Source organism: Doryrhamphus excisus, chromosome 15 (genome assembly GCF_030265055.1).
Source record: "Doryrhamphus excisus isolate RoL2022-K1 chromosome 15, RoL_Dexc_1.0, whole genome shotgun sequence".
In the NCBI taxonomy this organism is placed as follows: domain Eukaryota; kingdom Metazoa; phylum Chordata; class Actinopteri; order Syngnathiformes; family Syngnathidae; genus Doryrhamphus; species Doryrhamphus excisus.
This window is the reverse complement of record NC_080480.1, coordinates 16,867,116-16,893,358: the sequence shown is the minus strand read 5'-3', so window position 1 is coordinate 16,893,358 and position 26,243 is coordinate 16,867,116. Positions and strand designations below refer to the sequence as shown.

The window sequence follows — 26,243 nt, the reverse complement described above, 5'->3', positions numbered from 1 at the left end:
CCCCTCTCCAATGCTTTTTAATCAAAACCATCATTCAAAGTATTACAACCCTTCCCGATATTCACTTCTCAGAAATGACAAGCGTGTTCTTATCTTCTCTCAATGTTCACCTCCTTTTCTGGTTCTTTTTCTTCTTGCTTCCCGAGGAGGACAGCAGCAGCAGCGCTGACAGCAGCCTCGGGCAGCGACGGAGGAATCAAACCGTGTCCTCCGAGGCTTCCGTCCAAACAGTCGAATCAATCCTGTGGCTGGCAACACGGCCATAACATAACGACAGCCTCATAAATGTCCTCGTTTTTAATATCAGTACATCAAACAACCGTCATGTACTGTCCTGTGGCTGTAGGAAACCTCCTGGTGTGCAATAACTGCAAAATGACCGCATGAGTATTTGAAGTGGATCTACGTATCTCTACCAGTTCTTTTGACTGATATTACAACATTGGTTGTGTTGCTGCTGTGTGACCATGTGACCACCTCAATGATCATGTGATCAAAGTGAGCTAGGTTGAGTTTCCACATTTAGTCATTTAACTGCCCCTTCCTGTTTTGGTTGTAGGTAAATAAACTGCTGGGTTAATCCAAGTTAATCCAAGTTAATGCTGTTTGGCTGTGATTACACTCCAAGGTAATCACTTCACGTTGACATTTTCTTACACGTCTTCCAGGTGAAGTTTGAAATGTCAAGAACATTTCTAGCGGGAGGGGAAATGAGATGGAAAAGGGAAAAAAAAATGAATAAATGATGTGTAATTTTGAAGAACCTCACCGGCACACGTGCCAACGTGCCAGCGTGCCAGCGTGTCAGCGCCCCGCCTGCGACCAAGAAGGTCCGCTGTTTGACAAGACTTTATGATGGGAACGTGCGGAGGCAGCACGGAGGGAAGGCACGCACGCCGGTGCTAACATCCCGTGTGATGAGGGCGCACGAGGCTACGTGTTAGCATACTCCTCAACCAACTCTGGGAGGACTTGACTTGCACGTCAAACATGCAAAGGCTCTTATTTTGAAAGCCTTCGTCGTGCCAACGAAACACTGAATGTTAGGATAATGATGGATGGATGGATGGATGGATGGATGGATGGATTAATGGGTTGGTAGATTTCTGGATGGATGGATGCATCTGATGGATTCATGGATGGAACGATGATGGATTTATGGATGAAATGATGATGGATTCATGGATGGAATCATGATGGATTCATGGATGGAATCATGATGGATTCATGGAATGATGATGGGTTCATGGATGGAATCATGATGGATTAATTGAATGATGATGGATTCACTGATGGAATGATGATGGATTCATGGAATGATGATTGATTCACGGATGGAATTATGTTGGATTCATGGAATGATGATGGGTTCATGGATGGAATGATGATGGATTAATTGAATGATGATGGATTCACTGATGGAATGATGATGGATTCACGGATGGAATTATGTTGGATTCATGGAATGATGATGGATTCGCAGATGGAATTATGTTGGATTCATGGAATGATGATGGATTTGCAGATGGAATTATGTTGGATTCATGTATGCATCTGATGGTTTCATGGAATTATGTTGGATTCATGGAATGATGATGGATTCACGGACGGAATTATGATGGATTCATGGAATGATGATGGATTCATGTATGCATCTGATGGTTTCATGGAATTATGTTGGATTCATGGAATGATGATGGATTCACGGATTGGAATTATGATGGATTCATGTATGCATCTGATAGTTTCATGGAATGATGATGGATTCATGGAATGATGATGGATTAATGTATGCATATGATGGTTTCATGGAATGATGATGGATTCATGGAATGATGATGGATTCATGGAATGATGATGGATTCATAGATGGAATCATGATGGATTCATGGGTGGATGAATGGGTGAATAGATTAGTTAGCATGATGGAACCAAGTGGGAACCCTGTGCATGTAGCGCCCATAATAATAATAATAATAATAATAATCATCATCATCATCGTTATTAAAGGGCTGACATCAGAGCGATCTGATTGGATGCTTTAGTGCGTCTTTTGATGTCTCTTTGATCTCTTTGAGGAAATAAGTGCACGATTCCCATCCCTCCATGAGCGTGTTTGCCAAGTCCATTTCCCGAGGCTGATGGCGACCCAGAGATGATATTGTGGCTAAAAGCAGAAATATAACTGCTGCTGGAAGATGGACCTGCTGCACGATGAGCACCGCGTTTGATTCCTTTTGTGTCGCTGTGCTGAAAGCCATCGCGGCTCGCCATTGTCATCCGTGGCCACACAGGAAGAGGCCCGGGTGGGGGGTGGAGGCTAAGTCTTATCAGAGTGAAATGTCAATGACACCGCTAGCCGCCCCCATCACCCCCCCCCCGCTGTCTCCTCCCGGGAGACGACTCCACTTATTGACATTCACCGGTCAGGACTTATCACAGCCAAAGATCACAATTAAGAAGGGACAGCTTCTGCCTTTGTCGTCTCGTTTGGACTTTAATGAGACATTTCTTGATCCATGTGGGGGGGGGGGGGGCAGACTCACTTGACACCGCTTGACAGCTTTGCATTGACGTCCCATTGGAGGGTCATCACACAGACCTAGCACGGCCCTTTTCACCCGAGCTACGTAGAGATACACCACATAGATGACACGCCAGGAGGAAGGAGACGCGTGACGGCAGGCGTCAAGCTGCCATTTCAACGCTTCCTGTTTGACGGAGATTCTCCGCTCATGTCATCACGTGCTCAGATAATAGTCACGCATGCACGGCCGTCAAGACGTTCCACATCATTATCTATCTGGGATGGCTTTCCCACAATGCATTGCATCAAGACCTTGTAGAGTGCTACCACGTGGCAGGCTTATCTTTGTATCAGGACAAAAAGATCCTCTATAAGACGGGAGCACTCTGCTGTGTTTAAGGACCTACTGCAAAAGTACTAGTCAAAGATCCTTTGTTGCAGCAGTGCTCTGCTGTGTTTAAGGACCTACAGCAAAAACACGAGTCAAAGATGAAAGGAGCTACTTCTAGCTAAAGATCCTCAGTGTGACGGGGTTGCTCTGTTAGTCAAAGATCTTCTATATGACGGGAGTGGTCTGCTGTTTTTAAGAACCTACCGCAAAAACACGAGTTAAAGACCCTCAATATGACATGAGAGCTTTGCTGTTTTTAGGGAAATGCATCTAGTCCAAGAGCCTCTATATGACAGCAGCAGTTTATTTTTATGGAACTATTGCTAGTACAAGATCCTTTATGTGGCATGACGGGAACCCTTTGCTGTTTTTGAGAACCTACTGCTAGTCCAAGATCATCTACATGACACAAGCGGTCTGCTGTTTTTAAGAACCTACCACAAAAACACTAGTTAAAGACCCTCAATATTAAAGGAGAGCTTTGCATCTAGTCCAAGAGCCTCTCTATGACAGCAGCAGTTTATTTTTATGGAAATATTGCTTGTACAAGATCCTTTATGTGGCATGACGGGAACCCTTTGCTGTTTTTAAGAACCTACTGCTAGTCCAAGATCATCTACATGACACGAGCGGTCTGCTGTTTTTAAGAACCTACCACAAAAACACTAGTTAAAGACCCTCAATATGAAAGGAGAGCCTTGCATCTAGTCCAAGAGCCTCTATATGACAGCAGCAGTTTATTTTGATGGACCTATTGCTAGTATGAAATCTTTTATGTGGCATGACGGGAACACCTTGCTGTTTTTGAGAACCTACTGCTAGTCCAAGATCTTCTATATTACACAATCGGTCTGCTGTTTTTAAGAACCTACTTCAAAAAAACTAGCTAAAGACCCTCAATATGAAATGAGAGCTTTGCTGTTTTTAGGGAAATGCATCTAGTCCAAGATCCTATATACAACCGGTTATCTCTGCTGTTTTTAATGTTTCACTACTTGTCCAAGAGCCTCTATATGACAGCAGCAGTTTATTTTTATGGACCTATTGCTAGTACAAGATCCTTTATATGGCATGACGGGAATACTTTGCTGTTTTTAAGAACCTACTGCTAGTCCAAGATCATCTATATGACACAAGCGGCCTGCTGTTTTTAAGAACCTACTTCAAAAAAACTGGTTAAAGGCCCTCAATATGAAATGAGAGCTTTGCTGTTTTTGGGGAAATGCATCTAGTCCAAGATCCTCTATACAACCGGTTATCTCTGCTCTTTGTAATGTTCCACTACTTGTCCAAGAGTCTATAGTTTATTTTTATGGGACCTACTGCTAGTCCAAGATCCTTTTATGTGGTATGATGGGAAAAATTTGCTGTTTTTAAGAACCTACCGCTAGTCCAAGATCATCTATATGACATCAGGATTCTGCGGTTTTTAAGAACCTACTTCAAAAATACTTGTCAAAGATCCTTCAGATGACATGGACATGGTCACTGTGCTGCAGGTGAAGGTGTTAGAGTTTGGGCGGATGGCAGCGGGCTAATTAAAAGTCAATTATGTCCTCTTTAAAGCCGGGATGGATCAGGGAGGTGAGAAACTCCCCAAGCTCATTAAGGAGAATCACACCGTCTCCTCACACCTCCCACCGGCCCTCCACCTGTCTCCTCCACCTCCACCGCCACCATCACGTAAACGAGACACTGAAACTGCATCTGGCAGAAAGTTCTGTTTGGTCGACGCAGTCGATGTTGGATTGATTCCCCCCAATGTTCCCATCCCGGCCCCCGCCTGCCCCCACTGGGTAGCAATAAAAAGCACGTCATCAGCATCGCTGACAACTTCATGCTGCTCTTTTTCGTCCCTCAAGTCGTTAAAGACGACACGTTTCCCCGGGTTCCGCTCTGCAAGATAATTAAGTCTGTGACCTACGTCCAAACGCTTCCAACATGGAAGCCATCCAAAACCAAAAACACCTCCAAATAAATTCTACCGGGAAAACAGTCCAGGATCAAGGATTCATGGAATGATGATTGAATCATGGATGGAATGATGATGGATTCATGGATGGAATGATGATGGATTCATGGAATGATGATGGATTCATGGATGGAATGATGATGGATTCATGGAATGATGATGGATTCATGGATGAAATGATGATGGATTCATGGATGGAATGATGATGGATTCATTGATGGAATGATGATGGATTCATGGATGGCATGTTGATGATTCGTGGATGGAATGATGGTGATTCATTGATGGAATGTTAATGGATTCATTGATGGAATGATGATGGATTCATTGATGGAATGATGATGGATTCATGGATGGCATGTTGATGATTCGTGGATGGAATGATGATGATTCGTGGATGGAATGATGATGGATTCGTGGATGGAATGATGATGGATCCATGGATGGAATGATGATGGATTCATGGATGGAAGGATGATGGATTCATGGATGGAATGATGATGGATTCATGGATGGAATGATGACGATTAATGGAATGATGATGGAACAATGGATGGAATGATGATGGATTCATGGATGGAATGATGATGGATTCATGGAAGGAATGATGACGATTAATGGAATGATGATGGAACAATGGATGGAATGATGATGGATTCATGGAAGGAATGATGACGATTAATGGAATGATGATGGAACAATGGATGGAATGATGATGGATTCATGGATGGAATGATGATGGATTCATGGATGGAATGATGATGGATTCATGGAAGGAATGATGACGATTCATGGAATGATGATGGAACAATGGATGGAATGATGATGGATTCATGGATGGAATGATGATGGATTCATGGAATGATGATGGATTCATAGATGGAATGATGATGGATTCATGGATGGAATGATGATGGATCCATGGATGGAATGATGATGGATCCATGGATGGAATGATGATGGATTCATGGATGGAATGATGGTGATTCATGGATGGAATGATGGTGATTCATGGGTGGAATGATGATGGATTCATGGGTGGAATGATGATGGATTCATGGGTGGAATGATGATGGATTCATAGATGGAATGATGATGGATTCATGGATGGAATGATGATGGATTCATAGATGGAATGATGATGGATGTATGGATGGAATGATGATGGATTCATGGATGGAATGATGATGGATGTATGGATGGAATGATGATGGATTCATGGATGGAATGATGATGGATTCATGGATGGAATGATGATGGATTCATGGATGGAATGATGATGGATTCATGGATGGAATGATGATGGATTCATGGATGGAATGATGATGGATTCATGGATGGAATGATGATGGATTCATGGCTGGAATGATGATGGATTCATGGATGCAAGCCAGCGTATGAAGAAATGATGAAAAAATGGATTCCTGGGCACAGCATTAACTCCTTTATAAAATCCATGCCAGCTCCAAGTGTTGAAAAATGAAAAGATATTCCAGTCAGCCTACTCTTTGATATTTATTATGAAAGGAAAAAAGGAATGTTATGCGAGTGCTGCCGTGTGGGAGCCGCCATCCCGTTTGTCTTTCATTCTTTCCCGTCCGTGCCGGCTTGGCTGGGCAACGCCAAGGTGAAGCCAAGCGAGTTGACACCATATTTTCATATTTGGAATGCAGAATGAACGTCCCGTCTCTATTAAGACGAGACGGAATGATCCGCTGACACGCTCCGACGACGCTCGCTGGCTGTGAAATCCGATTGCGGTAATAATAGCGGTAATAATAATTGCTCTTCAATATTATGTCACAGTCATTACTCCCGGGAATAATTGCAACGCATGGCTTCCATTCACCGCATTCGTGCTTACTTCCTTTTTTTTTTTTTTTTTGCTGCGTTGAAATGCCAACTATTAATAACGAGCACGACCTCCCGTCACATCCTCCTCATAAAAACACGCCGCCAGTATCACACGGCGTATGAGTGACATTTCTCCCAGTTATTGAATTGTCACAATGATGGCGTTTGGGTGTGCTTTCATTTCCTGTTCCCGGGATAACTGATTGCGCCCTTAAGGGAGTGGAGTTGCGTATTATGGGATGTGGCACGTACTCCAGTGGGGACACCGTGTATAGATCGAAGACCGATAGAAAGCCGAAAAAAGCGGGAGTCGTGCACGGAAGCGGTTTGTTTACGTTTTAGGCCACAAGTCAGGTTGGACTTTGGGAAAAACCGATGGCCATTTTCCGCCTCTTTTTGATATTCCACGGATTTTTCAACGTTTTTAACCAGATTGATAGCAACCACGATGTCCTTTTTGATATTCTACGGATTTTCCAACGGTTTCTAACTCGATTGATGGCAACCATGAGCTTCAAGAAAGAAGTCCTGGTTAGCGGCTGCCCTAGTTCCCGCTAACGTGGAGCCTAGCTTCCCAGTAAGCTGCTCCCTCAGCTCGCAAGTAAAAGCTGTGAGACTGCAATCTTGCCGGTGATGAAAGGCTGGCATGAAAGTACCCCCCCTACTGAGTTACGGAAGTGAGAAGCGGAGCAGGGGTAGGGTCTGCGCACTTCCTGTGCGTCACAGAAGCAGGAAGGCTTCCGTAAGGAAGAGCTTCTGCACTAAAGACGTTTTGCCATCCTCCTCCTCCTCCTCCTCCTGGCGGGAGCTCGTGCCGACTCCCCGGACAATTATCTGGAGCGTGAGAGCGACGCCCCAACTGGGGGGGCCAAGCGACTTGTTTATTGATGAAGGCTGAGCGCCCTGCCGTGCCGTCAGCTGGAGGAGATCTGATGCATGATTCATATAATAGCCTCTTGTAATGGTTGTTTTACCGCAAGTACCTGTTTTACACACCAATGGATGCTGTGACTTCACTTCCTTTTTGCCCGACACCGGAAAAGCATCCGCTCCTGGAAAGGCTTTAAAAAATGTATCCGCCTTTTTGGCTCCTGAATGATGGATGCTCCAACGCTAATTGCTTTGTTTCTGCTCTTTTACACAAAAGTTTGTGTAAAATGATGCTGCCTCGCTAGCTAAACCTCAATCAGCACTCACATAGAAGCCCGTAAAACCAGTCGGTTTAAGATGTGTAGCGAAGCCTGCCTTTTTGTGAGAAAAAATCCTTTCCTTCAAAAAAAAAAATGTTCTCTCTGAAAATGGAGATTTGTGTCAGGAACAGAACGCCATTAAAAAGTCACTTTTGCATAATAAGTCCTGTCATTTTCAGTCTTTCTTTGCTATTTTTTTTCTATTAAAGCTGAGATAAATTGGACAGAATAATCTCTCCGCTTTTTTTCGTTGAGCACAATTTGTTCCAGAGTGTCGTCTCTGGCCTGGGAGTCGTGATAATAGCATGAGATGGCTTTGAGGGTAACAATGGCCGATGCTCTCCTCTCAGGCCGCCATCGCCAGGCGCGTCCATGTTTGGCACGCAGGTCAAGGGCGGGGTTGACGGCGCTTCAAACACGCTAGTAGGTAACCCTACTAGAACATAGTCCCCTTCTTCCTCCTCCTGATCTGTCGCCTGGAGTGGAGATGTCAAGAAGACGGTAATGAGCTCTGTAGGCCGTGCAGACATTCTCAGCAGCGCTGCTTTGTTTGGGGGCTTTCAATGCCGGGGGGGGGGGGTGTATTTTAGCACCACTGGAAGGAAACCATGTTATGTTAGCATTTTGAGGTTTGACATGGAGTTGATGATGGAAAGGTGGGGGCTCAGTGTTTGATGATTAGACAAGTGGCCAGCAGAGGCGCTGTTGGTGCAAACTACCAACCAACCTACCAAACTACCAACCAACCTACCAAACTACCAACCAACCTACCAACCAAACTACCTACCAAACTACCAACCAAACTACCAACCTACCTACCAATCAACCTACCAACCAACCTACCAAACTACCTACCAACCTACCAAACTACTAACCAAACTACCAAACTACCAACCAAACTACCAACCAACCTACCAAACTACCAACCTACCAAACTACCAAACTACTTACCTACCAACCAACCATTCCTCCTCGGTTCATCTCCAACACCTTGTCTCCATTATTCAAGTCATCCATTAGACTCCAAACTGCAGGCCCGGGGCCAGTTGTGGCCCGCAGCTTTTTTCTTACGGGCCCTTGGCACATAGAACACTTAGAATATAATTTAGCAAGAAAACTAAAATGAAAATACAACAAAAATCAAAAAATCGGCAGTCATTTTACAAGAATAAAGTCAAAATATTGAGAAAAAAAAGTTGCAAATGAGAAAAAGTCATCATTTGAGGGAAATGTCATTTTAGTAGCATAAATTTGAAATATTAAAGATTAATACATATTAGGATAAATAAAATAATATTATAAAAGTAAAATTAAATGAATACATTATATAAGATAAATATTAATTTTTATTAATATTATTTCAGTTGCACAAAATGTTATGAATAAATAATAAAGTGCAAATATTATGGAATTAAGTCATAATTCTGAGAAGTTGAAAGTTGAAATGTTGTCAAGTTAAAAGAATAGAAATTAAACAATAGATTAATTAAAAACATTTTTTTAATGAATGTATTCTCACAAGAAAACTGTTTGAGAATAGGAAAAAGTCAACTCTATGCTAGTAAAATATTCTAGTACTTAAAAAAATATATTTTTTATCAGTCATAATGAGAAAGTTTAATTGTTGAAAATGAGTCCCGTTATAATGTGTTGATGAGCAAGGTGAGCAGGTCTCTTTTACGGCCGCGTAGGGAAGCGCTGCCCTTAAATGTTGCGTTGTCGTATCTCTCATTCCGTGGTCAAAAGTCAAACCGACTCGCCGTTAATCGGCTCGTCTGGGGTTCAGAGGTCGGCGCATGAGCTTGCACGCCGGAAGTTAGCATGAAAAGAAAATGACCTTTGACCTCCATTAGCATCTGTGCGTGTCTGCCGGCTGAGGAGGCGTGACCTCTCCTCCCACGCGGGGGGGCGGCGTGCAACACGTTGGCGTGCAGGTGAAAGGTGAAACTTGCCTGCTGGCTTTTATTTAACACACTGTCAACGCCACGCATCGAAGGTGGATTATTCCTCCTGAAAGGGAACGCCGGCTTTGTTTTTTTTTTTTTTTTTCGATGTCTTTTGCTCCAGAAAGCCCAAAATGGAGGCAGCAGTGGACACAAAGAGGAATCCTCTGTTTGGTGTCGCTCTGCCGTGTTTAGCTACAAAGCAAAGAAATCGAACTTCTTTTCGATTTATGTGGAGTTGCTAACGCGGGCATCAATCGCCCGTCCACGTCGATGTACACAAAGTATTATTATGGTCTGTTAAAATGGGATTTTCCAATTGCACACACCACTGTCGACTGGAACTTAGTATTTAGAGTACTCTAAAAAAAGTATTCTTACACATACTCCAAGTATTATACATTGGAAAATTGAATCCGAGTTAGGACGCCATGGACTGTACGGAGTCGGAATACCAACTTTGTCCCGTGTTTATGAGCCAGGGCCAAAACTATAAAGCAATCTCCATATTTTGAACGTGAAACTAAAAGCGGCCATTGTGCTTTTATGCTAAATAAAAACTAAAGCAGACAACAATAGCTGCAATGAAATGGGATGCAAAGCCCTTCCATATGACATTTCTCCGAGCGGCGTTCGTCTTTTGTCGTTTGCGTCCCAGAAGAAGACGCGTCTCCTTCATCCCATTTGCTCCTCCTGCCAGGCGGAACATCGCATGAAAGGGAAGTGAAGAGAAAATTGAAATTTTAACGCAGAGACTCTCGGAGCACCGAGTTCTCTTTTTATTTTATTTTTTTTTGCTAAGGCGACGTTGTGTTATTATTTGGCAAATGGATTCCCGTTCCGAGCGGAAGCGGATGGAAAACAAAGATGAATTTATGTGAGGAGAAAGGAAGGAGGAATAGTCTTGTAGTTGCTCGGCTTCCTCCCACACAGCGCTCCAACTTGAACGACTTCCTTGTGTTGGTTCCAGTTCCAAACGACTCTGATTCCTTGTGTTGGTTCCAGTTCCAAACGACTCTGATTCCTTGTGTTGGTTCCAGTTCCAAATGACTCTGATTCCTTGTGTTGGTTCCAGTTCCAAATGACTCTGATTCCTTGTGTTGGTTCCAGTTCCAAACGACTCTGATTCCTTGTGTTGGTTCCAGTTCCTACCGACTCTGATTACTTGTGTTGGTTCCAGTTCCTTACGATTCTGATTCCTTGTGTTGGTTCCAGTTCCAAACGACTCTGATTCCTTGTGTTGGTTCCAGTTCCAAACGACTCTGATTCCTTGTGTTGGTTCCAGTTCCAAACGACTCTGATTCCTTGTGTTGGTTCCAGTTCCAAACGACTCTGATTCCTTGTGTTGGTTCCAGTTCCAAACGACTCTGATTCCTTGTGTTGGTTCCAGTTTCAAACAACTCTGATTCCTTTTGTTGGTTCCAGTTCCTAACGACTCTGATTCCTTGTGTTGGTTTTAGTGCCAAACGACTCTGATTCCTTGTGTTGGTTCCATTTCCAAACGACTCTGATTCCTTGTGTTGGTTCCAGTTCCAAACGACTCTGATTCCTTGTGTTGGTTCCAGTTCCAAGCGACTCTGATTCCTTGTGTTGGTTCCGGTTCCAAACGACTCTGATTCCTTGTGTTGGTTCCTGTTCCTAACGACTCTGATTCCTTGTGTTGGTTCCAGTTCCTTACGATTCTGATTCCTTGTGTTGGTTCCAGTTTCAAACGACTCTGATTCCTTGTGTTGGTTCCAGTTCCTTACGATTCTGATTCCTTGTGTTGGTTCCAGTTCCTTACGATTCTCGATATCAAGTATCGGATGGAAAACAACGATGAATTTGTGAGGAGAAAGGAAGGAGGAATAGTCTTGTCGTTGCTCGGCTTCCTCCCCCACAGCGCCCCCAGCAGTTCGAGAGGCTGCACTGCAGCAGGGATGAATAATGCATACGGTAGACAAACGCAGTGTGACTCCTTCAGGTCATCATGGCGGCGGCGCCGTGCACGCCACAGGCCGTCCCTGCTGGCAACTTAATGAACACGACGCTCAGGCGCACCGTACCTCACGTCACCTCTGAAAACAAATTCCGCCTCGCCGGCGAGTTTTATGGAAGCTGTTTATCCCGCCGCCCCTCGCCCGCCTCCACCCTTGCACCAGTCAGCCAGATCTATTTTATGATAAGTCTTTGACTTTACAAGGCAACTTTACTACGCCGCAACTGTACACAAAGGCAGCACGGCTCATATGTATTCATGCGCTGAAAGATTAGGAGAATAATGCCGGAGAGAGAATCAAAGTTGAGGTCAGGATGATTTGAACTTGATCAGCAGCTCCCTAAAAGATGACAGGACAGGATTCCGTCGCTAGGGAATGATGAGAAGGATGCTCGCGATGGAATAAAGATCATTCCTGGTGGAAAATCCTCAGAATTAACGGTAGTGGCCTTCCCAAACCATATCAGATGGGCATCCTTTCATCTTGAACGACTCTGATTCATTGTGTTGGTTCCAGTTCCTAACGACTCTGATTCATTGTGTTGGTTCCAGTTTCAAACAACTCTGATTCCTTGTGTTGGTTCCAGTTTCAAACAACTCTGATTCCTTGTGTTGGTTCTAGTTCCAAACGACTCAGATTCCAGGTGTTGGTTCCAGTTTCTAACGACTCTGATTCCTTGTGTTGGTTCCACTTCCTAACGACTCTGATTCCTTGTGTTGGTTCCAGTTCAAAACGACTCTGATTCCTTGTGTTGGTTCCAGTTCCAAACGACTCAGTTTCCTTGTGTTGGTTCCAGTTCCAAACGACTCAGTTTCCTTGTGTTGGCTCCAGTTCCTAACGACTCTGATTCCTTGCGTTGGTTCCAGTTCCAAACGACTCTGATTCCTTGTGTTGGTTCCAGTTCCAAACGACTCTGATTCCTTGTGTTGGTTCCAGTTCCTAACAACTCTGATTCCTTGTGTTGGTTCCAGTTCCAAACGACTCTGATTCCTTGTGTTGGTTCCAGTTCCTAACAACTCTGATTCCTTGTGTTGGTTCCAGTTCCAAACAACTCTGATTCTTTGCGTTGGTTGCAGTTCAAAACGCCTCTGATTCCTTGTGTTGGTTCCAGTTCCAAATGATTCAGATTCCTTGTGTTGGTTCCAGTTCCAAACGACTCTGATTCCTTGTGTTGGTTCCTGTTCCCAACGACTCTGATTCTTTGTGTTGGTTCTAGTTCCAAACAACTCAGATTCCAGGTGTTGGTTCCAGTTTCTAACGACTCTGATTCCTTGTGTTGGTTCCAGTTCCTAACGACTCTGATTCATTGTGTTGGTTCCAGTTTCAAACAACTCTGATTCCTTGTGTTGGTTCCATTTCCAAACGACTCCTTGTGTTGGTTCCAGTTTCAAACAACTCTGATTCCTTGTGTTGGTTCCAGTTCCAAACAACTCTGATTCCTTGCGTTGGTTCCAGTTTCAAACGACTCTGATTCCTTGTGTTGGTTCCATTTCGAAACGACTCAGTTTCCTTGTGTTGGTTCCTCTTCCAAACGACTCAGACTCCTTGTGTTGGTTCCAGTTCCAAACGACTCTGATTCCTTGCGTTGGTTCCAGTTCCTAACAACTCTGATTCCTTGTGTTGGTTCCAGTTTCAAACGACTCTGATTCCTTGTGTTGGTTCCAGTTCCTAACGATTCTCGATGCCAATGAATCATAACTCTTTATGGACTATGAAATTCTCCAAAGCACTGAAGTTGAATAGAAGTGTTATGTCATTCCTTTTTATGTTTTTGTGGAAATGTTGAGAGGTTCTCACACCCCGCCTCCTTTTTAGGGGATTTAGGCGTAGAAGACGAGTACTGTTTAAACGTATTCATAAGTCTGACAAGCTGCAAATGCAGGATAGGATTCCTATTTGAAATGGCGTAATAACGCACCAACGAGGGCGCTTTTAGAACGGAGTCTCCTGTAACAATATCCATTTTCCTTTATGCCATCATGAGCCTCATCCCTGAGAAGGGAAAAAAAAAAAAAAGGCCCACAAGAACACTCGGTCCATCTGTTGTTGCACAGGTCCATCTGTTCCGTAGATCCATCTTCTCCATCGGACATTAGCGTCCGCGCTGATGTGTCTGGTCTAATGAGCGATTAACAGAGATGTGAGTCATCGTTTTCTTTTTTTAGAAGACATTTCTACTCGTTTATTTGAATGAATGTACATCTCGTAAATAAGCAGCGAGCGTAAAAGTGCACGTGATGATGAATGGCTGGTGTGTCAGCATCTCTTTAAGACGATATTTTAAGATACGTGAAAGTTTTCCGGGTCATTATTTGGTTGTAGAGAAAGTAAATTATTAGGTTGCCGACAGAGAGTGATGCTTTATTCTTGTAATGAGACTGCTACCTGCTGGTGTTGCTATGGCGATTGCACCGGATAGCATTGCCATTGTTCAAGAAAAGAGGAATTCAAGGCCGAATAATAATAATAAAAAACGGGAGCCGTGTACTAGAACACTAGTGTCCACATACACATTTAAAGAACTTAAAGATGCTAAAAGTTGGGATTTGAACATCTTATGGACACCGAGATGGTAAAAATGTATAAAGATGTGACGCTACGTGTGTTTGTAAGCAGCTAACGCTAATAAATAATGTTTTAATAACGTCTACGTTCCAGCGTGACGTGTGAAGGCGCTCTCCCGGTGCGTTCAAGTGCCTCCAGTGAACATCTGAGCTCCACCAGCTTGAGCGCCTTCCACCCGGCGCTTTTCATTCGCTCCTTTCGAGGCGTGAATTTTCATCTGTGCGTCACCGGCTCGGGTCTCGGCGAGCCAAAAACGGACAAAGCGGCCATCTTAATGAAGTCTTACAGGCGACCGCGGTTTTTATTACACGGTGGCTCTCAGTGGGGGAGCGTAACTCGGGGAAAAAGCAGCGTCGTTCTGAAAGGCGCCATTAAACCTCGGCTGAGGTGATCAATCACACGGCAAATAAGAGTCATTTTGCGCCGATGTGAAATAATAACAGGAGGAATATGAATGACTGAAAAGGTAATTTTGCAGCCGTGGTCACATGATCGCCAGGCTTTCACTATTGGATATCAAAGCAACATGAGCATCGTTTGTCATTGATATCCTTGCCGGAACCTCTTCTGGTTCTCCTCGCTGGAAGAACCAATCAACAAACACTAACTGTAATATTGACGAAATGTACGGCAACAAATACGCTTTAAATTGGCGATACAGGAAGTGGGAGAGGCTGTGTGTGTGTGTGTTAAAAACAACAATTATTGGAATGCTACCAATGGTAAACAAGCACTTGAGTTCTCCGAATGGGAAAAAAAAAAAACATGGAAGAATATTGGCTTGTCGTGGTAAAGTAAACAGGTGAACGCATCATCGGGCAAATTATCGTAACAGTCTTGAGCGTCGCCGCTTCTCATCGGCGATAGATAACATCAGCTCATTATTCTTACTGATGGATTCCAATGCCACGGCGGCGCTTTTTTTTTTTTTACGCTTCTTTAACCGGATTGTCGTCGCGCAGTAAATCATTAGTCATTGACTTATTGACTTTTGTCAGTGCTAACCAATTATGTGAGTGTGTCGGGAAAGTACAAAGACCCCGGTGCTTTGACAAGTAGAGCCACGCGCTGCGGGCTTTCAAATGATTAACAGGTAATAGGCTGCATCGCTCCTGCAGTGTTGCTTATTTCACCTTCTTAGGTATGCCGAGGGTAAGCTAAAGGAAAGCTCGGGGTCTTCTCATTGAAACCTTTTTGTTTATCCTCGGCAAAAAAAAGCAAAGAAAGTTTAAAGAAAGGTCCCTAGATACGCCTTTGTAGTGTTGTTGTTGCTTTAGAGAGCAGAGGCACGCAAAAGTTGGGGCTTTTCATGACTTTTCATGAAGGAAAAAGGTCCTTTCTCCGGGGGATGGATGTAAAAGGCTTCTCTACACATCTTAAATCCGTCAGTCAGTTGGATCAGTTTTTGTTTTTCAGCGAATATGCTAACCTAGCAGGACGTTGCTGTTCAAATAATTTTCTTTTTCTACTGCTTATCCTCACGAGGGTCACCGGGGGTGCTGGAGCCTATCCCAGCTGTCTTTGGGAGGCGTGTACACCCTGGACTGGTAGCCAGCCAATCACAGGGCACATATAGACAAACAACCATTCACACTCACATTCATACCTATGGACAATTTGGAGTGGCTAATTAACCTAGCATGTTTTTGGAATGTGGGAGGAACATGCATACCCCACACAGAGATGGCCCAGTGTGGAATTGAACTCGGGTATCCTTGCTGTGAAGCCTACGTGCCAACCACTTGACCACCGTGCAGCCCATGATGGGAATAATTGATTTCCAAACTCATATTGGTACTTATTTGTATATTTCTTATTATTCATTCATTCATTCATTTTCTACCGCTTATCTTCACGAGGGTCGCGGGGGTGCTGGAGCCTATCCCAGCTGTCTTCGGGCGAGAGGCTGGGGGTACACCCTGGACTGGCGGCCAGCCAATCACAGGGCACATATAGACAAACAACCATTCACACTCACATTCATAATTTTGGAGTCGATTTGGAGACAATTTTGAGTCGCTAATTAACCTAGCATGTTTTTTTGGAATGTGGGAGGAAACCGGAGTACCCGGAGAAAACTCACGCATGCACGGGGAGAACATGCAGAGATGGCCGAGAGTGGGATTGAACTTCTAGCTGTGAGGTCTGCGCGCTAACCACTCAACTGCCGTGCAGTTTAGCTAATTTAGCTAAAGGGGCTGCTAATATAAGTTCAGTAATATAAGTAATAAGTATAAGTAATATAAGTTGCTAATTTGTTTTGATTAATTTGCTCTTTACTGGCAAGTTGTTGTATGTGATATACGGCATCTATTACATTGGGGAGAGTTACAGTGTACAAAAAGTGTATAAAGTACACAATAGTACACACTGTCAGGGGGCGAAAAACACAGCTCATTAGCATTAAAGCTACAGACACACCAAACATTCAACAGTCTAAATTCCAGCAGCAAGGCTAACACACTTCCAGTACACTATTGCGGCACCTCAGACGCATTTATAATTACTGAATAATAATAATAATTATTATAATACACAAACACCTAGCAGCAGTTGCAGTTACTATGCTAATATGCCCCCTGGTGGCTGCTAGCGGAGTAGGAAATGATACGTATTATTGTTATTTTGATTGGATGCTTAGCAATGATGCCTCGACACGGTGGCCACATTCTGAAGAAAAATATATCCAATATGTGGAAAAAAAGTGTTTGGATGGAGGAAAAGAATAGCGGGAAAAGCCGTCTTTTGGGAGCCGCACATGTTTTTCCTTAATTGAGTTGGAATCCGCTGAGAAATGCCAATGTTATTACTGACTGTTAAACAGCTTTTCCTGCCGAATAGCGGTGCCATTTGCTCTCCCTAATCCCCCCCCCCCCCCTCCACACACCCCCACCTTGTCAGCCAATAGCACCAGCGAGGGTGAACGGCATCGCAAGAGAATGCAGTCATTTGGACAGAAAAACATCCTCATTCTGGAGAATAACCCCCCAAAAAAACCACATCCTGCGCCCACGGAGCAGGAGCGATGGCGCCATTAATATTTATTATTCGCTGCATCAGTCGGGAGCGTCACCGTTTCCGGGATGAGGTGTGAGCCAACTTCACCGTCCCAATTGTGCGCTTCACCTGCGCCATTAGCGATTCAATCAATCACGGCCGCGTCGATAAAAAAGGGGAGTGGCCGCGTACGGAGATGGATCATCCCATTGGTGAAAATCCATCCTAAAAGCTAGCAAAGCAGGACCTCTGCCCTTCATCTTGTAGCTTCCAGCAGCAGGAAGGAGGACGATCGATCGATCAATGAGCAAAACCACGCGGGCGTCTTTGTGTCAAATATCGAGCGCGGCGAACGTCTTCTGTTTGGAAATATCCTCGCCATGCCCATCACCGTGTAGTGCTGCTCGGTAACGGCAGCCCGCTGTTCGATTTCATTAGTCATGTGACAATACTTGGGATACTTGGGAATATATTTATCGTATATTTCTTAACTATTAGTTACTACAGTAAACCTGGGATATATCGGATTCAATTGTTCCCACTGGTTTTGTCCGATATAAGCGAAATCCGTTATATGCGTATACCGGAAAATGTCCGTTTTACGCATATATCGGATTTATATCCGGTATATGCGGAAATGGGATTTTATCCGTTATAAAAAGGCACTTCCTTGACTATGTTTCCAATGTACCTGGACGCGCAGGCAACGCTGCAAACGCTGCAAATGACGTCGTATAGCGGCCTGTCACGATTCGGCGAATCGGAGCGCCACGATGCGGCCATCCGATATATGCGAGGGAAATTTCATGGAAATGCATTGGAACGGGACTGGAGATTTTGTCCGAAATTGGCGAAATCCGTTATAAAAAATCCGATATATGCAATGAATTTTTATTGGAAATGCATTACAGAAAAATCGGTTCTTTTTTTTATCTGTCCGTTGTGAGCGAATTTCCGATATATCCGAGTCCGATATATCCGAGGTTTACTGTATTAGGATATTATAATCATTATGTTTCTTTGTTTATGGACCAGAATAATAAATCTGCTGTGGTTTGAGAACAGCACGTAGCGCCGCGTAATGTTCCCTTCCTGCTACTTATGTGTGTGCTTATATGTTCTATTGTGTCTGAACATGAGCAGCATTTCCCACTAATTGGAATAAGTGGCCTCATTTTCTCCCTTCTTCTCAAATGAGTCCTGTCCTTGTTAGCAAACGAGGTGGGCGGGGGCTGGCAGAGGCCTCTGACAGACGCTCGGTGTGCTGCACGCAAGGGACACACACACACACACACACACACACACACACACACACACAAACACACACACATTATATACTTTAAATGTGACGGCTTCTTCAAAGAGGCATTAAAGTGATAAAGTACACAAGCTATTGAAAGTCTTCACTTGGTGATTTCCCCGCCGCTCTCGTGTACATTTGCGTGTCTGCCAACAGCAGCAAATATGAGACATCAATTTAGATGTTTTAAAAAAAAAAAAAAAAAAAACGGAATCTTTTATTTATTTCACCGGGAGGAGCCAACAACAACATGGCCGCACTTTGTTTATTTCTCCGTCTCCATCACTTCCTTTCCATCAGTCACTGTGGCAGCACAGTCGATTATGATGGTTGCTATTCATGAGTGGGGACCTCAAGACTGCGGGTACACCACACACACACACACACACACACACACACACACACACGTACAGCAGCCCCTGTGCTGAATGTATTATTTATAAATACCTTCAAGGTGTTAGGTTGCTACCTGTGAGCTGCTACTTTAGCATCGACATTAGGAATGGAAGTCTTGCTTGTCGACATACTGGCGTGTGTGTATGTGTGTGTGTGTGTGTGTGTGTGTGTGTGTGTGTGTGTGTTCTTGTTCTGTGATCCTTGTGGTGCTTTTAATGGCTTGGCCCCCTAATGGAAGATTAGTAATTGCTTTTCAGGGCTTTAATTTGTCTTCTAGTGCGTATTTGTTTAAAAAAAAAAAACAAAAAAAAAACAAGTCGCTAGCCAGCATGATCTACGTAATTAGAACGGCGTCGTAACAGCGAGGGACAGCGTGTCGCTCATCGGGGAATTAAAAAAAAAAAAGACGTCTCGCGGCATTACCATGTGAAAGGTGAATAATTGATACGGCTATAAAAGTGGCTATTTTGGCGACACAGCTCACCCCCCCCCCCTCCCCCCACTCCAAGACCACCTCCTGCTAGCTTGACGCTCATAATTTGACAGTTGTAATTATTTCATTACATTTAGCTCCACGATTGCTCCTCTTCTCTCGTCAATTGCCATTGTTCTTACACTTGTGAAACACATTCCATGTATGAAATGTACAGCTAATCACCGCTAATCAATGCTAATGCTAATATGATGTGGATAGACCCTAGCCTTCTACGGGGAAAGTTTGTTGTTTCTGGTGAGCTCATTCTTCATTTATTTGACTTGTTGTTAAACGGCAGATATAACTGTAAAAACAAAAAAATAAATACAATGCTGACTTTTCCTGTCTATGGAAGCACAGCAGTGACAAGCACCTTCCTTCCTTCTGACCATCAAATCGTTTGTTCTTCTAGCACATCATTCTGATATTACTGTATCTTAGCATAAATGCTATTTGTTCAAATCAATTGGCGCCTGGTACTCTCTGCGGTTGACGCTTGACGCTCTGGGTGTCCTTGGCAGGTGTTCACCAGGTACGGCAAGTGCTACATGTTCAACGCGGCCGAGGACGGCAAGTCGCTGCGCACCACCATGAAGGGTGGCACGGGGAACGGCCTGGAGATCATGCTGGACATCCAGCAGGACGAGTACCTGCCGGTGTGGGGGGACACAGGTGGGTGTCACACACGCCAACCGCTACTTCCTTTTGACAATTCCTTATTGTTTCATTGTTTCATGATTGGGAACAGCCGGGATTAGCTGACTGCTAATAATAATAATAATAATAATAATAATAATAATAAACCGCTAATATGATGAAATAGTAGAAAAGTAGTGGTACTAGTAGGGGGCCACAGAAGGAGTCTGGGTGAGGTGGGGCACACCAAGTGACTGCATTGTCAAGAAACTGGAAGCTGTCACAAGCCTGAGCTATGAGAGGCCATAAGTTTGTTTTTTTTTTATTAAAAAAAAAACATTCATCAAAATGAAATATGAAAGCGTTGTTGATTTGCAGAGGAGAGAGTGACAAACGGGCACTTCACTTGCTTTCTATTCGGGCAAGCAGGAGCCAAAAGACAACTCGCAATGGGCTTGTCACCACATCAGAAATGGCAGCGGCTCGTTACTCAACATGGCAGTCTGGAAATAAGAACATCACACAGCGACTTAACACCACTGTTGGTGGAAAATAACAAAACTCTGAGCAAATTTTTTTCCGAATGGTGCCGCAAGGCATGCTGGGAGAAGGGCTTCACTCATGTCACAGATTGTTTTTGTCCTCCCAGCATGCTTTGCGGCACCATTCTGAAAAAATTTGCTCAGCGTTTGTCAGAGTTTTGTTATTTTCCACCAACAGTGCGTTTGTGTGGTGGTGTTAAGTCGCTGCGTGATGTATAAAAATGTGTTACCCCCCCATAGCAGTGTTATTTGCCCTGTGAGTTTTTGTTTACTCGTTAAATGTCATTTATGGGTCTGCGTGGTGATTGTAGTTGTGTTCTGCTTGCTTGCCCAATTTAAATGCTTTGTCCTTTAAGCAAGCTAAAGTGGGAACTCCCCACGGAGGAGGAGTATAGTTCGAACTAGTTAGAACTAACCCTAACCTTGCTGGATTAGGATTAGGACTAATATAAGGAATAATAATCATATCAATAGATCTGGTAATAATAAAAAAATAGCTCTCGAAAAAGGCGAGTTTTAGGCACTAATTGTTTAGTTTTTTTCCACATATCCCCATGACAAGTGGTGTCCCCCATCCCCCCGACCCCGCCCGCCCACCTTTAGGGGCCTTGGTTGTAGAAGAAGTAAGAAGTCGAGATTTCTCAAAGTTGTATTTGTTCACACTCGCATCCATGAAGGAGAGCCACCCTTTCACGGGTAAGAGGATGGCTCGGTTGCCATGGAGACTCATCCAGCAATCATTCCCGTGATGAGCGCCGTTTCCCCAAAAAACACGACCACCAACTGTTGCCTCCGTTCCCTTGCCATCAACGCCGCCGCCGTCGCCGCCGCCTCCAAAGCTTTCACTTCAAAGACATCACTTTGCTCGGCAGCATACGCGCCACGTCGCTGCTCTCTTTTGCAACTCCATATTTAGCATTAGCGCCAAGTCCCGCCTTGACGTCACCTGACGTTTGAGTGACGCGTCCTCGCTGGAAATCGTCAACGCTTCCTCATGATGAAGGCAGCAGAGCTGTCAACAATTTGATCACATCAGAGCTTGCATGCTGTTCATCACACAGTTTCCATTTTGGTTTTTCATCCCCCCCACCCAAAAAAAAAAAAAATCTTCCAAAGCAGTGGATGACTTTCACGCTCTATTTTTAGCCCCCTCATCATTGATGGGGCAGCCCGGCACGCACGGAATGAAAAGTAATGAACAGCAAAACAAATCTCTGCTCTCTGAGGAAGGAATATTGGATCAGCTTTTTTATGTTTAATGTGATTTTTGGGGGCTTTTAATGTGCTATTATTCACTCGCTGGTGCTTTTGATTTTGTTCTGATCATTACCATGTACTAAGAAAAGAAAAAAAACACCTCTTCACTTCAAAAGATCATTCATTCAGCCTAATTGATTTTTTTTCCCATTTCTATCCACATCAAAACTCTCACTAATTCACTGACATGATGTTGCCTTCAGCTCTTTAAGAATTAAACTACAGGAATCTTTTTTTTAAATCTAGAACTATTCTTAAGTAGTAGAAGTTTTGTTAAGTTTAAACAGAAATATTGCAATCACCTGTCTACATTGCACCGCTATAATCAAACGTAATAGTCAATGGGGCATGCGCAGTAAAACGTAAACAACATCACGTGATTCATCGAAGATGGCGGACGAGAGTGTGGTTACCGCGGTTGTCGGGACAGTCGCTACGCTTTTACGCAGTTTTTCTTTTTGGCTGTCCAGTCTTGCAATTCCGTTTAGTTCTTTTAAAGTTTGTATCAAAAACGGCTCGCCGCCATTTTCAAAACCTGCTTGCGCTGAAAGAACGCACCCTGGCAACTTTCCGATTGAGCGGGTACAAGGTACCTCAATCGGATTGGGAAAATGAATATTCCACCCCGGTGAATCCGATTATATATTCATTCGGATTGGCACTTTTCTTTCGGAATGAGGTGTGTACAAAGATTCTTTCCGTTTGAGCAAATAACCCGACTGGAATTGGAATATTTGGGTCCATGTAAACGTGGCTACTAATTCATAACTCGTGAAATATAACTTTAAAAGTTAGCTAGCAACTTTTGTAGCACGTCAAGTAGCTAGTTGATTTCCCAAATAAAAGGGTGACGTCATCATGACAGCTGCTGGTTTTGAGGGGCTCCAAAGATCATATGAAATATTTCTTTCCAATTTCCCTTCTTGCTGATGACACAGATGGACATTGTTTCTTTTTGTCTTATGTGAATTCATCCAAGCTGTCACCATAGCAACGGCAGCCAACTGATGAAACAACCCAACCGAGCTTGTTCCCTCCATCGCTGTTTTTCTTCCACATTTCGCTCTGATTCAAAACTTCTTAACCTTTTCGCCGAGGAACGCTTTAACTCGTCCGAGGTGTGTTGTTTGCAGAGGACACGGCGTTTGAGGCGGGGGTGCGAGTCCAGATCCACAGCCAGGCGGAGCCCCCGTTTGTGCACGAGCTGGGCTTCGGCGTGGCGCCCGGCTTCCAGACCTTTGTCGCCACGCAGGAACAGCGGGTAGGTCTTCTCATGTGCATGCTTGCCGTCTAACGTCTCACACAAACTTGACCTTCACCAGGCCGTTTTCCTCCTAAATGTCCCTGTTTTGTGTCTGTAGCTTTAATGCTAATGAGCTACATTGATGATACAATGCTAGCATTATGTTTGAACGGCTACACCATGCTAGGTTAGCCTATTCGCTGGAAAAAAAACTAATAATGAAACTTACAGCTCTGATGTTGTAGCTGTTACTTTAAGACGTGTAGTGAAGCCTGTTTGTTTATAAATGCTGCTCATATTCCCTGGGTGGGCTCATCTAGCAAGGTAGGGGTCAGAAGTGGTATCACGCCCACAAGGAAGGATGTTTTCCCGCCGTGATGTCATGAGGAGCTTCAACTTGAAAAGTGGAAAAAGTCACTTTTTCATGGAAATCCAAAAGTGGGCAATTTCATTTTAAGCGACGCGTCAAATGTCGGCCATCTTGACCTCGGTGTTGGCTTCATTGCGGTTTCTTTCCTGAGTGTTTTGAAGTGAATGCTTTCGAAATAAACGTTGGCAAGCTCAGACTTGATAGCTTCGTCCTTGTCCAGCTCCGTCGTCGTATCCCGGCTCAAAGCACGCAAAAACATCGCTTTCGACCTCGCCGCGGCGCCCGTCTTCAAACTTCCTTTGATGTTATGTCCCGGTGGAGCCAAGGCGAGTGTGAAAAATGATTAATGGAGTCAGACCGGTGGACAAAAAAGGTTTCATTGAAGCAAAGCCGCGTTTTATAACGCAACAGAAAGTCATTTTTGTCAAGGTGACGCAACAAATGACAGAAAGAGACCAAACAAGGCGAGACTAATGCTTTCCTCCGGCCAACAAATCAACTCGTAAAGCTGACTGGTCCACAACAGCAATCACCGCCGGGCTTCTAATTAGCGCCGGGTCAAAGGACGTTAGCATTAGCAGCTGTGGCTGTCGGCTACCCGTTGTTGTAGTTTTTATGACCTCCAGTACCCGTACTTGAAGTTTCATGAGTCGTCGGCATCCGGCGGCTTTGTCTACCTCTGCATGCGCTTTAAAAAGTCGCCATGTTTTTCATCGTATTGCCAACTCATTAGTGCCTTTAATGCCAATTTAATGACTGTGCTCCTTACCACGATTACAACATTGGCTCTGTTGCTGCTATTCTTATATTCTACAACTTATTTTGGGCACTTTTGAAAGTTAACAAATGTTTTGATTACATATTTATATCCATCTAAAATAACCCATGTACATATCTAGCTCTGCATGCGCTTTAAAATGTCACCAGTTGGTTTACAGTCAACTCATTAGCATCTTTAATGCGGATGACTGAGCAGTTTGCTGCTTACCACAATTACAACATCGGTTCTGTTGTTGCTGTGGTGGGAAAAAGACTGTGCACTTTCTCATGCACTCCAAATTATTATGAAAATGATCATATGCTAAACGATCTGAACAATCTGACAGCGCCCATCCATCCATTTCCTTTACCCATTACCCTCGCTGGGGTCGTGGAGGTATGCTGGAGCCTATCCCAGATGAGTTCAGGCGAGCGGTGGGGTCCACCCTGGACTGGTCGCCAGCCAATCGCAGAGCAGACAAAGCCAATTAGTCTAACATCTAATCATATATAATATAAAATAACTGATAATAATAATAATAATACAAGAAGCCGCAGCCCAAAAATGCCCTGTTGGACACCCCCGATTGACATTACATCATAAAAATCCGCTAATATTAATAGTCTAATCACCATCTAGAGTTGTGTAATCTTGTATTAGGAATGAAATATTAATGCTGGGATGTCAAGTCACGTTAAATCAGCATCAAACTGCCATTAATGTGAACATTAAAATCACATTAAACTTTATTCACACGCTCAAATCGCCTCAAATCAGATTGCATTCAAGACTGCTGGGAATTTGGAAATACCCCCACTTGAGGCCTCACACGTAAACAATAAACGTGGTTGACGGCTGTGACGAGATCATGTGACCGATACGGGTCAGGTGGTTCCTTCTTCTGACACTCGGTCATGTGGACGTCAGGACGTGAGCTTGGCATGCCGGCGTCTCCTCCGTCATCCTCTTTGAGTAATGAGCCTCCAGGGTTTGTGTCGCTGCTCATTCATCAGCCCACTTTTCTGACTGGCAGGCTAAAGACTAACTCCTCCCTCTGACTCGTCTGCTGCGTCTCGCCCGTCTCGGCCAGCACGCACTGCGGTGAAAAAGCAGTAAATTTAGCTGCACTCATTAATGAATGCAGCGCTACATCCAGTGTGAGGAGAACTTTCTGCTGAGAGAAGCTCCCACCTGTGTCCTCAGGAAACCTGGGGGGGGGGGGGGGGGGGCTTGCACATACATAATATACTATAGCAGACCCCCACCTATTTGCGGCTCTTTAATTTGTGAATGATTATTTTTTTATAGTAAATTAAATAGAAAGTTTTGATGGCGCTATCTGCAGGGGAATAGTGCCATCTCAGCAATCAATGCAGCAGGAAGACGTGACGGACTTTAGGGGTGGCATAAGCGATTTTAAATGGCAAATGGATTCTTTTTGGAATGTCACAAACAAGACGGAGCTGCCTGTGGGGGCTTTAGGTAGGGGGAGGGCCCCACAGCAGCACTCGCTGCTCGTTGAGAAGAGTGATGCAAAAGTCTGTTCAATAGATGAAAAGGAATACTGAGGGGCAACACCTGTCCCTCTTGCTACATCTTCTTATTAAATATGTGACTGTCGGCGAACATTGTAATTGTGGCCTGCCATTTGCTTTGTTTTTTGGAATGCGACCCCCGCCAATAGCAGACGTCTGCTGTGATAATAACAACTGTCATCGTGAGTGAAGTCGTTTGCCTGCCGAGAGGCAAAGATCAGGGCATAATGCGCCCTCACATTACCAACATGATGGTCCTTCCGTGTTCACTGAGGTCAAGCCGGCCACGCTACGTTAAAAACAAAGAGCCT

At 44.1% G+C, this 26,243-nt stretch overlaps 1 protein-coding gene across 4 annotated transcripts in view; it reads left to right on the top strand.

Annotated features, from left to right (window-relative positions):
* Positions 1-26,243, top strand: part of asic2 (acid-sensing (proton-gated) ion channel 2) — a 163,689-nt gene that overhangs the window by 127,770 nt on the left and 9,676 nt on the right. For all 4 annotated transcript variants that reach the window (XM_058048319.1, XM_058048318.1, XM_058048320.1 and 1 more), the window contains 2 exons: positions 20,111-20,261; positions 23,158-23,285. In XM_058048319.1, the coding sequence (XP_057904302.1) occupies positions 20,111-20,261; positions 23,158-23,285 (279 nt within the window). The remainder of the gene's footprint in view (positions 1-20,110; positions 20,262-23,157; positions 23,286-26,243) is intronic.